We start from the raw sequence: 13,253 nt of genomic DNA on the forward strand, positions 1-13,253 counted from the left end.
ACACTGTCAGTACATATGTCCTTAGTCAAAATGCTAGTGATTTTTGTAAAAATGTAGAATGATAAAGAAGACAATCATTTAATCTACAAAAAGTCACTTGCTGTTATGTTATGCATGAAATATTAATGTGGATCCTTAAATCAGATATCCACATTATATGAAACTATATCTGTTAAATTAGTGCAGTTGTAATACATGGTACAGTGCAGTCATAGTGACTATTATGTGCTACAGGAATTCCCCACGCTAGAGAAATTTTTTTTTTTTTGGGGGTTTTTTTTTTTGTTTTTTTTTTTTTTTTTCTGTAGCGTGTTCACATGGTGATACGTCCCAAGCGCCCTACTGAGGAGGGTTTCATGGGTTTAGTTCACCTAAACGAGTTCTGCTTCTGAGACACAACAGAAGGGAAGACAGGTGAGGAAAGGGCCCTCTCCCTCAGCTTTGCAAGAGGAGATTTTTAGCAGCCTTTGCAGACTGTGATAGGCCAGGCATGCTGTCAGAGCACGAAGTGGCTTCATGTTGTGTCTTCTGTGTTACCTGTTGAGCCTTTCAGTTTATGATGAATGTAATGTTATGAATGTATAATGAATGTAATTAATTTAATGCTATTACTAGCATTAAAATACAGTCATGATTCACACAAAACTAACACAGCTTGCTCCTATTTGCTGATTACTGTTTGCAGCAATGGGCCTTGTAGTTGTGTTGTGAGCAATGACAATTCTTCAGACACCCAGTACCAGTTGAGTCCTTTTCTCATTCTTAATAACTCTAGACTTATGCTCTTGCTACCAAATGAGTACAAACTTTATTGTAAAAAGTGCAAGCAAACTATAAAAAATAGGAAATGGACTATAATCCCATTCCTATCTTCCAGATAAAATTGATACAGGCTAAGTGAGGTAGTGGTTGACCAGCCTTCATAATTTCAATAACAAACACATATTAATAAAGTGTTGAAAAGCAAAAGTCTTTGGCTTTTTTTTTTTTTTTATCATTGCAAAGATCTCTGTTTATTAATACAGGCCACAAAGGCAAATAACTTGTTTCTAGAAGGAATAACCCTCCAAAATCAGCATGATCAGCTGCAAGCTCTAAGCAGTGTTCCTGAAAAAGTACTTAAAGGAGGTCCAAAGAGGTTTTCACAGGGGATCCATGAGGTCCTTAGAGCCCTCATCATGAAGTAAACTGGCTTTTGCTGTGAGAAGTGGCTTTCACTTCTTCACTTTAATAGCAGGAAAACAGGAAGGAAATACCAGAAATAGGAAGTGTACTCATCTAAATAAACCATGGTAACTTGCTGTTTCAATGTCATGTAGATTGCAAAATGAAAAGAAAAATAGAAAAATATGCAATTCTTACTACATCTCTGAAGAAATCATCTTTGGAAGATAAAAATACAATTGTTTATACAAACAGGAGTCCAAGCACAGTAAATGATATGCAGGCAATATAGTAATTATCACCACTGCAGCAACACCTGGCTTGTCAAGCCATGTAATTGTGGAAGATGAACAGATATAGTGTAACACTTAATGTTTAACTCCAACAAAAAGATCATCTCAAAATAAGGACTATTAAGTTGTAAAGAAACACAGTTACTCTTTTCAACTAATTTACACTAATTTTTCATGTTAGAGGCATAATGAGAGTTCAAGTGTTTATAATCTGTATATGCTTTGCTTTTTTACAGGTCAACACTGGGTACACAAAGAATGTTCATGTTTTAATCAAATCATCAAGGAATTGTTTATTCAAATCAACAATTCTTTGTGCATTTCTAATCAATTCTTTCAGTCTTGTCATAAATCAAATCAGCTAAAAGAAACATTTTCTGCTGGCGCTTAATGAGTTAATTTCTCCCACCTGCAGTATTTCCTCCAAAGCAAGCACCAAGTTTATTTTTACAGCTGAATTCCTAAATAGCAGAGGAAGGGAAGGTTTGCTGCAACTGGGATTTCATGTTATGCTTTTCAGGAATTATACATTTCTTTGAGAAATATTCTGGTCATTGAGTGTAACGGCGATTTGAGCTTTTGGTGAATTACCTTCACTATATTTTATTGTACTTAGAAAAGAAGAAAGAAGCTACTAAGAAAAAATGCTGTCTTTAGAACAGTGGGAAAGGAGCCATAATTTTTCCAAGGTAAATCTCTGCTGTTACCTTCTGAGTGAGTCATCTGTCCCCCCCAAGGGGTATAGTTCACTTTCTGAGCTCTTAAAATAGACTTTTGTAATGGGTTTGTTCTTTATCAGACACTTTCTTTCTGTAGCTGCCTTAAAAGGGCTTAAATTCTTCCAGTTACTGCCTGATTGCCTCATTTCATATCCCACATGTCTTTGGCAGAGAAGAATGTTGAAGCATTAGTTTTTTCTTCAGTAACAGATTTTACCATGCAGATTTGAATTGGAATGCTGAAAAATACATGCTAGTGCTTCTGATCACATAGCAATTACTAACTGCAAAGGATGACTCCTCTGGTTAGAAATAGTAGAGCTAGCAAGAAAAGCATTTTGGGGCAAACCTTAAATGGGACAGCTTTTAAAGCTTTGGTGTTTGTGCTTACTAGTTTAAAGGATGGAAGAAGTATGGCATGAAAGGGGAGGTTAGCTTATAATATTTGCAGTAGTTTTATTAAAGTGTCAGGAAAGAAGGAGTAAGGGATGCTACCACACAGTGGTTTTGTTTGTGAAACTGGAACTGGTTCATTTCTCATGTGTATCATGTAATTTTGGTTTCTATCAATACTTGCATAACTTTCTATTATGCTTGGGAAACGGGGATCTTTTCATGTTCCAATTTAGTAACCTAAAAAGTAATAACTCCCATCAGTTGTTTAATAGGTCTGTTGTTATGTTCACTGTACAATGTCTAAACCCTGTTGTTAAAAGTAGCACTTTTTTGCTTCAATAATTCAAAAATTTGGGGTCTTTACTGTTTAAAAAAATGTAATTTCACTCTACAGTAAGAAGGTTGATAAGCTGGTGAATGTTTTGTCTTTCTAGCTATCTGAAATAATTTCCAGGTGAGAAGATAGCACTGGTCTCCATATGCTGATTGTAAATCTCTTTCTATCGAGAGCACTAAGTATTAAATTACCTTTTCAGGAAATAAAAGCAGCTTTTGTTAACATGGTCTGTGCTGTGTTGGAAAGCTTTCACCTTCTGCTGCGTGGCCCTGCCCTCTGGTGGGCACGCAAAGGCTGGCTGAGAGCCTGCTTTTACATAAACTGGAAGGTTGCCTCCAAGAAATCTTACCTAATCTTAGCAAGTCTTGAGATTTAAAAACATTTCGTTTTCCCCATTGTGTTTCAGTCGCAGTTTTGCAGTCCTGTGGCAGCAGCAGAGACATTATCACATGCATCTTGGGATATTAAAGTAAAATAGTAGGATTGATGACACTTGCTTGTTATTGTATTGCTTTCTTCTTCTCACCATATTTTGGACATCTCATACGGTTGAAATGAAGGTCAAAAATGTGTTTTCCTGAATGCCAGCTTGCTTGCCATTTTTGTCTGTGATATTTTTAGACACTTTGAACTTTACACAGCTGAAGTATCTGTTGTACATAATTCCAAATTAAAGACGTGTTCCAGCATATACTTTCATTCTGGAACTTCTTGGCTGTTCTTCTGTAATCTTATTAGGATTGGGGATAGAGAAGTTTCTTTTTCCTATTTAAAAATACCTTTACCATGTTTCACTAAAGCTTTTCTGTCTTTCTCCCTATGCCACAGCTTGCACTTTATCACTCCATGTATTATCCTTCCAGTTAAAGATATAGAAATCAGAAAAGTTCAAAATGCTCTTAAGGATCTAATCTGAATTTATTACTGTTTCATTTTGAAGCAATCTGATACATGTCTTAAGGAGATAGAATCTTGTTTTATAATCCACTGAGGTTTCTTAAGTATAGACCATGAATCTGATCCTCCAAGCTAGTAGTAGCATAAATAGATGTTATGTAATGGTTCACAAAGTCACCAGGAAGCATCAGGTTCTTATTAGGAAACTGCTGAAGGAAAGACCTGTATAATACTGGTGGTTTGGGGTTTTTTTTCCCAAGTAGAAAGGAAACCTTGGGTTTTAACTTTTTTTGGTCACATTTAAAAAGTATGACTTCCCATAAACTATGTTATAGTATTTTTAAAGTAATATATGCACTCAAAATGAAAAATTCACACAGGAAAGTAATCTGAAACTTCTTCTGAAATTACAGTTGAATTGGGCTGCCAGATGGGAGCTTATGCTCAGAAATATAGGGTTGAAATCACAACATAGAGGGTGTAGTATTTGAATTTTAACTACTAGAAACTACTTGGATGAAGGAAAGTTATGAAACCTAAGTCAAAAATCTCGGTTGTGAGTAAGAAAGGCTTGGGGTTTTTGGTTTTTTTTTGGTTTTTTTTGTTTTTTTTTTTTGTTTGTTTGTTTGTTTGTTTGGGTTTTTTTGTTTTCTGTTTCTTTTTAATGAGGACAAAGTTGAAAAGAGGTTAAATACTCCAAGTTTATTTGGAACATTATAATATAATACGTATCAATAGAAGTATATATTAATAATCTTGATATACATCCGTGGAGGGAGTCCACCGCAGGAGCATCACTGAGTTGATCAGAGGAATTGGAGCACCACTCCTATGAGGAAAGGCTGAGTGAATTGGGTTTGTTCAGCTCAGAGAAGGGAAGGCTCTGGGGTGACTTAAAGGGGCCTTCCAGTACCCAACGGGAGGCTGCAGGAACAATGGAGAGAGGCTGTTTACAAGAGCCTGGAGTGACAGGACAAGAGGGAAATGGCTTCAAACTGAAAGAGAGTGGGTTTAGCTTAGATATTGGGAAGAAGTTCTTTACTGTGAGGGCAATGATGCACTGGCAAAGGTTGCCCAGAGAAGGTGTTGGTGCCTCATCCCTGACAAAGGTCAGGGCAGGTTGGACGGGGCTCTGAGCAACCAGGACCAGTGAAAAGTGTTCCTATGGTAGGGGAGTTGGAATCAGATGATCTTTAAAGTCCCTTCCCACCCCAGACAATCTGATTCTGTCATTCTATGAAGTTCATCTCATAAATGAACAGCAATGGCAGGCCTATCTGCTTTGCAAAAAATAGCTTTAGTGATGCAGTGGTAAAAGGTATGTGAATGTCTGTGTATAGATGCTTATATTTTTAATGAAATGTGTATTGAATGTTGTGTATTTATTAGGATATTGGAAGGCTTATAACTGAAAACACTTGAAAGATAGTGGAACAAAAAAAATCTTGTGCTGCCTTCTTGCCCAAGCAGCATCATCCAGTGGCCTAATAATGAGCAATTTTAATAGAAGTAAGGATAGATATAAACATCTATATAAATCATACATCTATGTATAATTTGTATCTCCTGAGTCAATTGAGATTTTCATGATAGAGGTGATATCATCTAAATTCTTCTACAGGTTTCTGTACAGTCTTCTCCTTGAGTACTGTCCCATGGAACTCTGGATTAAGGCTTTTCTTTCCTAATTTATAGCAATTAAATATTCACCCAGTAGTCACTTTCTTCCCAGAAAAGCACTTCGGATAGAACCAAGAAGATTTCTTTTACTGTTGTGCTTGATTAGGATAAGAATGAACAGCAGGGACAGTAACACTCAGTTCCTATGCAAAATTAATAATAATGACCAACAAATTATGTTCAGTGAATTGGGAAGGATGTTTGGCATCGGGAATGGCTGTACTTCATATGCAGCTGCAATAATGCTAGCTATGAGATGAGAAAGTACTTTCCCCTTCTCATTTTATGAACAATAATATCCTTGCAGTCCTACTGCCTATGACCACAGCTACTGTGGGATGTGGGAATCCCTGCTTTTGTTAGGACTGCAGGAGGGCATCCCAAACAGGTGTGTTTTGAGAAGGCTTAACTTATAGTAAACAAAATTATATCCGAAATTACACTTTATACTGAATCCAGTGTTTATTAATCGTTTTATAAGCCTTGATTATGAATAATGCACACCGTAGCACAGGCAAAATACATAAATGGAATGAAAGTATTTAAGCATTCAAGTTTTGCGTTGTTCAGCGTTTTGGGGGACATCTGATGCTCAGAGGGAAGGATTTGCCGGTAGGAGCAGCAGAGCCATGGGGAACGGACGCTCATTCAGCGCCTTTGATCGGGAGGTCACGGCACTGGCAGCAATGTGCTGCCCAGCGCATTTCAGGAGCCATCTGACGGACCGCGGGCTTCTGGAAAAGTCACGGGAATGGGCGCTGTGTGGGTGAGGCTGTCGCAGCGTTGCAGGTGCAGTAAGCCCGCAGGAGCCCTGGCGGGACTCCACAGGCCGTACACCCATCCGTGTGCATGCCTGCGTGTGTGAGTGTGCTCCATGGGCGCCTCGAGCGCGGCTCCCCATGGCCGGCCAGCGGGACTACAGCTCCCAGCGGCTCCCGCCCACATCCCGCGCCTGCGCACGCAGTCTCTCGGGCGGAGGTGGCCCCCTGTTCTTTGAGCGCGAACCCGGCTGCGGCAGGACTACATCTCCCAGCGGCCCCCGCGCACATCCCGCGCCTGCGCAACCGGAGACGGCCCGGCCGCACTCCGCCGTTGTCGCCGTCGGTGGGTGGGTGGGGGAAGGGAGCGAGCGGGAGGAGGAGGAGGGAGGGGGGGGAGAGTTGAGAGTTCACCCGCCGCCGTCGCTGCCAGGCCGGACTCATGATTCCCATATGCCCGGTAGTTTCGTTCACCTATGGTGAGTAGCGGTGCTCGGCGTGTCCGTGCTTGGGGAGAGGGCGGCGGGCGGGGGTCGGTCCTGAGGAGCCGAGTCTGACCCGGCGCTCCCGCTCTCTCTCTCTCTCCCTTGTCCCTCTGTGTGTCCCGCTCTTTCCCCACCGCCTCCTCTCGCCGGGCCTCCTTTCATGGCCCCCGCCGCCGCCGCCCCTCGGTCGCCGCCGCCGCAGTGCCCAGCCGGCTGGGGGAAGATGCCAAAATGGCCACCGGCAACTACTTTGGATTCACCCACAGCGGGGCTGCTGCCCAGTACAGGTGAGCACCGCCGCGACCCCCCGGGACCCCCCCAGGGCCCCTCTCCCCGGCCGGGACCGCGGGCAACTCCCGCCCCTTGCCCCGTGCCGTGGGCTGTGCTCGGATCCTCCCGCCGCGCCCGCGGGTGTGTGTTCTTATCTCCCTGTGTGCCTGGGGGTGGGAGGTGGGGCTGGGCACCGCCGGGAAGGAGGAGGAGGATGATCAGCGACGGCATCGGGTCTCCAGGCCCTTAGATTAAAATGGCCACTTGCAGTCAGCCAGCAGCACCGGCGAGTCGCCGTGTGCCGCCCCCAGGCCCGTCTCCTGCCTCAGCTTCGGGGAGCACAGGCCTTGCTCCCCAAGGCTTTGCTGTCATCGTGGGAGCCCAGAATTCCTTCTAACATGGCTTGAAAACCTACCTAAGCGAGGCTGGATGGATCAGGGAGAGATGGAGCACCGGAAAATAGCAGGGGACTTAATCCAATTGAAGTAGTGTGTCTAAGAAAGTAGAGAAGGTACTTTCATGGACAGGTACCTTTTAAAAAAATGTCCTATTCTGATTTCTAAGACCAGGAGCAGTATTCTAGTGGAAGCTGGGGACCCGTGACTGTGTTAGACAGTATACATACCCGTGTCTTACGTGTCTGAATAGGTCTATCAATACAGACCTCATATAGATACACTGCCACAAGTCTTTGTATCTTAGTAGTTTTTGTCCATCTAAATTGTGGCCAGAGTGTTAAAAAGTAATTGGTAGCATCTATTATATCACAGTTTCGGACATCATATTACTTAATTTGCTAAATCCAGTCAGGAACATCTTTGCAATTTTTACTTGTATTGGAGTGACACCTTAAAGTCCACATTTGAATCTTATGTTGCTCATTCCATAAATCTATAATAAACAACTTCCTCAATCCCTAAGTTGTGGTGAATAAGATAAAACCCAAAAGAATAAAGCAAATATATCAGAGATTATTAACAAATGAATGCAGAGGTGTACTAGTAGCTAACAGAAACTAATAGCATTAGACTACATTAGCATAACTAATGTAGTCTTAGGAATGTACATTTTTTGTGGAGGTGCTGAAATAAGTCCGTGTTTTCCATTGATTTTTTTTTTTCCTGAAAATGGATGTGACATACACTGAATTTAATTTACTCTGGTGTTTAATAGTGGATTAAATTTAGCTAATCTAGTTCCTTTGGGTGCTCACAGTGCATGTATGTGTTTACATTTTACATGTCAGTTATAGGGAATATATAGGACATATATATAGAACTTCCTTTTAAGTATAAAGGTTAAGTGAATAATAAACCAAGATCTGTATGTCTGCAGTTTTGAAATGCAGATGAATTTTTAAAATCATCTTTTATTACAGGGCTGAGGTGATATTTAGACTAAAGATCCTGAACAATTCCTTTGAAGTTACATAATTGGAATAGCATTCAAGTTTAATTGCTGATCCTAAGTGTGTTTTTGAGAAAATGGAAAACAGATCAAAAGAACCTTTTTCATTTGCTATCATAAGTTTAAGGTACTGTTTGATTTGCTATCAGTTAAAGACTCTACATCCTATAAATGATTTGTGTGTTTGCCACATCTGGAAGTGAAGACACACAGCAATCAGTGTTTAAGTAGTCCTTTCATAAGAAGGAATTTAACATTTTGAGCTGAAAACACAAGAGTCACTTAAAATGTCTGAAGGGAGCTTACTTTTACGAAGCGGACTTGTTAGGTCCTTACTGATGTGTTTACAGAGTGCTACAAATCATGTATTCCACTCTAATATATTAGAGAAAGAGATGTGGTGGCAGGGGAAGATGGTAAGATTTGATTTTACAAGTCTTTAAGTTTTTTTTCCAGTATTTGAAGTGACAGTTCACAGAATTAAAAAATCATCTTCTTGGAAACCAGGGCAATAAATAAACAAACAAATGTTTTTCTGCCTACTTAATGCATAGGTGAACCTCATAAATATTGAAAAATAAAAAGTATTTCTGGATGCTGAACTAACCTATGGATTCTTAAAAAGCTGCTCCACGTAACAAGTTGTTTTATGAGGAGAAAAAAAAATCACACTTGCAGTTGAAGTCTTTAGTTCTTTATACAAACACCATTTGGAAGTTCTGACACTGTAGTTTTTATAGCAGCAAACAGAAATTTTCATAATAAACACAATATTGGTCACATTTTAAAGGTTCTCTCTTGCCAAAATGGCTGTGAAAAATTCTGAAATGTTGGAAGAATATTAGTCTGCAATTTTAGATGATCCAATGCTCCCTAATGATAATAATAAGAATTTTATCAATTTCAGCACTTAGTTGAAAAATTTGTGCAATTCTTTTTAGCATACACACCTTTCTTGTAATATACTAAAGTATAAATATCTCAAAATATATCAAGTCTTCATCTGGAAACATGCAGAGAAAATAAAAAGCCTAAACTTTACATCAGCAAGAAGACAGTCTAAGTAGAATCTGCTCAGTTTCAAGGAATAGAAGAGACTCTTCCAGCTGGACCTGCAGTCATTGTCAGTCACTTGCCTGCCCGCTCAGGGCTGGCCGCGTTGTTAAGGGCACTGTCCAGATGCTGTTGAGCACTGACAGACTGGGGGGCTCCTCCACTTCTCTAGGAAGCTGCTCCAGTGGTTGACCACCCTCTCTTTATAGAATTGCCTCCTAATGGGCAGGAAAGCTCTCCTGGTGCAGCTGTGAGCTGCTCCCTCATGTCCTGTCCCTGGATTACAGTAGGGAGGAGAGCTCAGTACCTCCCCGTGTCCTTCCCTTCTTCAGGAGGCTGCAGAGAGCAGTGGGGTCACCCTTCAGCCTCCCTTTCCCCGAAGTGGACAAGCGCAAATTCCTCAGCTGCTCCTCACAGGGAGTTCCTTCCAGCCCTCCCACCAGCTTTGTTTTCCTCCTCAGAGCACCTTCAAGGGCCTTTCCATCCCTCTCCAGCGGCAGGGCCCAGCAGGCCCCATGTGAGGTGGCCCCGAGGCTGAGCCCAGCGGGACCATCCCCTCCCTGGGCCGGCTGTGCCGGGCTCGGGGCTCTGGGCTGGGCTTTGTCCTCGGGGCTGCCCGGCCGCTGCTGACCCACCCTGAGCCAACCCCAGCCAGCCCCCCCTCCCTCTGCAGCTGTCCAGCCACTCCTCTCCCACTTCATCCCTGTGCTTGGCATTATCCCATCCCAGGTGCAGAATCCAGCATTTGAACTTGATAAATTTCACTCCATTAATGCCCAATGCTGCAGTCTATCTAGATCCCTCACCAAGGCCTCTTGTCCCTAAAGAGCATCCACAGTACCTCCCAGTTTGAATCATTTGCCAAGTTGCTAATGGTCCACCCAAATGTTGGTTGCCAGATGAAGCCCAATTCAATACAGCCCTTTGAGTGCTGCCATCCAGCTGGAGCACTGTGAACCTGCTCATGCCACAGCTGGGCAACTTGCTGGAAAAGGATGCTATGAGGGACAGTGTTAGCAGCTTTAGTCAAACTCGAGCTGCATCCACTGCCTTCCCTTCATCCAGGCAGGTGACCTTAAGATAGAAGGATAGGTTGGTTAAACAGAACTTTGCTTTATGAAACTGTGTTGACTGTGGGAGATGATTGCATTGTTCCTTAACAATTCTTTCACCTTCCAGTAGCACTTAGTATCTCCATAGCTTTTCCAGGAGCTGAGGTTACACTAATAAGTCTCCAGTTCCATTTATTGCCTCGCGCCTTTGTAAATGGGAATTACACTGGCAAGCTTCCAGTGAGCAGTGACCTGCCCAGACTTCTAAGGCCTTCAGTAGATGATTGAGAGGTCTTGCTGTAACAGCTGCAGGCCCATTCAGTACTCCAGGGTGAATCTCATCAGGACCCATGGAGATGTGGGAACAATCAGTGTATAAGCTGATCCCTCAGAATTTGAGTATTCACAGTTGTGGATCTCCCACTCAGAAGACTCAAAGGAAAAAATCTGCTCTATGAAGTGATTGCTGAAAGGTGCTTTTAAGGAAAGTTTCTGTATTTAATTCTAGACTTAATTGCAGACTGGTGTAAACTCTTTCTGAATTGCAGTTCCTCAAAATGACAGTATTCTAATTTGTGTTATTAGTAGTGAATTGTAGAAGAATTAGAAAGGACCCACAGGGAACATCAAAGTCTAACTCCTGGCCCTACACAGGACATCCCCAAGAATCACACCACGTGCCTGAGAATATTGTCCACACATTTCTGTAACTCTGTCAGGTTTGCTGCTGTGACCACTTCCCTGGGGAGGCTGTTCCAGTGCCCAGCCACCTTCTGGGTGGAAAAACCTTTTGCTGATATCAAACCTAAACCTCCCCTGACGCAACTTGAGGCCATTCCCCCGTCACTGGTCACCACAAAGCAGAGATCAGTGTCTGCCCCTTTGTTTCCACTTGTGAAGGCCACAGTGACATCTCCTTCAGTCTCCTGGCTGAACACACCAAATGACCTCAGCCACTCCTCACATGGCTTCCCCTCCAGGCTCTTCACCATCCTCGTTGCCCTCCTTTGGACATTGTCTTACAGGTTAATGCCTTTTTATATTGTGGCACCCAAAACTGCCCCCAGCACTCGAGGTGAGGCCACCCCAGTGCAGAGCAGAGCAGGACAGTCCCCTCCCTTGACCAGCTGTTGATGCTGTGCCTGATGCTCCCAGGACAGGGCACTGCTGACTCATGTTCAACTTGCCATCAGCCAGGAGCCCTAGGTCCCTTTCTGTGACATAGCTTTCCAGCATCTCCTTTCCCAGTCTCTCCACACTTCCAGGGGTGCCCTCTCCCAGGTGAAGAATTTAAACTAAGACAGTGGAGCATAGAAGTCTCTTGTGTCTTCCTGGAATTCCAGCTTATGCGTGGCCATGGTGGGTCATTTAAGTACTTTGTCATCCTTCACATGAAGAAGAAATTAAAGTTTGTCCAAGTTTTAACCTTAAATACTGATATTTCAAGTGATTATAAAGGTCAGGTTGATAGATGCTTAGGTGGTAGACCTTGGATTTGGAAAATTCAGGAGAGCTGGGTTGTTGCTGTTTAGCCCCAGCCAGCAACTAAGTACTACGCAGCCTCTTGCTCACTTCCTACCCAACCTGGTGGGGAGGAGATTCAGAGAAGTAAAAACTCCTGGATTGAGATATGAACAGTTTATAGCTGAAAGAAAATACAGTATAATAATATGAATTATAGCAGTAATACTAATAGAAGTAATAGTAGTAATGAAGGGATTAGGTTAATAAAACCCAAGAGGAGAAAGTAATGCACAACACAATTGCTTATCCCCTGCTGACTAATGTTCAGCATGTTCTCCAGAAACAATCAGCAGCTCCTGGCCAACTCGCCCTAGTTTATACATGCATGCATGATGTTCTATGGCGTGGAATAGCCCTTTGGCCAGTTTGGGTCACTCTCCTGGCCATGTTCCCACCCAGCTTCTTGTGCACCTGCTCACTGACAGAACACAAGGAATTTAAAAGTTCTTGACTGGGAGTGAGCCCTACTGAGGAAAAACTAAACCATCTCCGTGTTACCAGCATAATTCTCTTACTAAATCCAAAACACAGAACTGAACCAGCTACTAAGAAGAAAATTAACTCTACCCTGGCCAAAATCAGGATGGGCATGCAGAACTTGATAATATTTATTATTGTCACAGTGTAATCAGTAAAGTTCCTTCAGTTGACTAGATAAGAAGAGGAATAGATTACTGTATTTATTAGTTCATAAATACTAACTTTCATAAAACATGCTTGAAATCTTGTTTCATATTTAATCAAAGACAGGAAAAGAGCTAAGTGCCCTTTAAACCTGTAAATAATGTATTAGAAGCATTCTTGTTCCTTTCAGTGTTGTTGCTGCATAAAATTTCCTGCTACCCTACTCATGTAAAATTCTTTGTGTGCTCTACCCAGTAATAATATTGTGATTTATTAAGGGAAGCATTATATTATGCAAATAGTAATGCAGGAAATTTCTCTGAACATTACAGGACCCTTACAGTTTGTGCTTTCTGCTAGTGGTGGCATTAGGGCCTAAGGTTATAAACCTGCCTACAATACAAACCTCATTTGTTACTTATTGAAGTGACTGTACTAATCCATCTGTTTAGGAGCCTAAAATAGATGTAGAATTTCGTGGTACTAGACTTCTTTGTGTGTGTGTGCATGCTATGTACCTCACCAGAGCCACTGTGTGACTATTCACTTTGAAATCAACACCCTAATATTGGTTTGTCTTTCCAATGTAAAATA

General features: G+C 42.1%; 1 protein-coding gene across 2 annotated transcripts in view; it reads left to right on the plus strand.

The window, feature by feature from the left end:
* The first annotated feature begins 6,042 nt into the window (after window positions 1–6,042).
* ZFR (zinc finger RNA binding protein) overlaps window positions 6,043–13,253 on the plus strand; it is a 47,556-nt gene continuing 40,345 nt past the window's right edge. The window contains exons 1-2 of one of the 2 annotated variants that reach the window (XM_041419119.1): window positions 6,043–6,723; window positions 6,932–7,016. In XM_041419119.1, the coding sequence (XP_041275053.1) occupies window positions 6,687–6,723; window positions 6,932–7,016 (122 nt within the window). In that variant the 5' untranslated portion in view covers window positions 6,043–6,686. The remainder of the gene's footprint in view (window positions 6,724–6,931; window positions 7,017–13,253) is intronic. The other variant, XM_041419127.1, reaches the window with a different exon arrangement.

This window comes from Onychostruthus taczanowskii, unplaced genomic scaffold (genome assembly GCF_017590055.1).
Source record: "Onychostruthus taczanowskii isolate IOZ18803 unplaced genomic scaffold, ASM1759005v1 scaffold108, whole genome shotgun sequence".
In the NCBI taxonomy this organism is placed as follows: Eukaryota; Metazoa; Chordata; class Aves; order Passeriformes; family Passeridae; genus Onychostruthus; species Onychostruthus taczanowskii.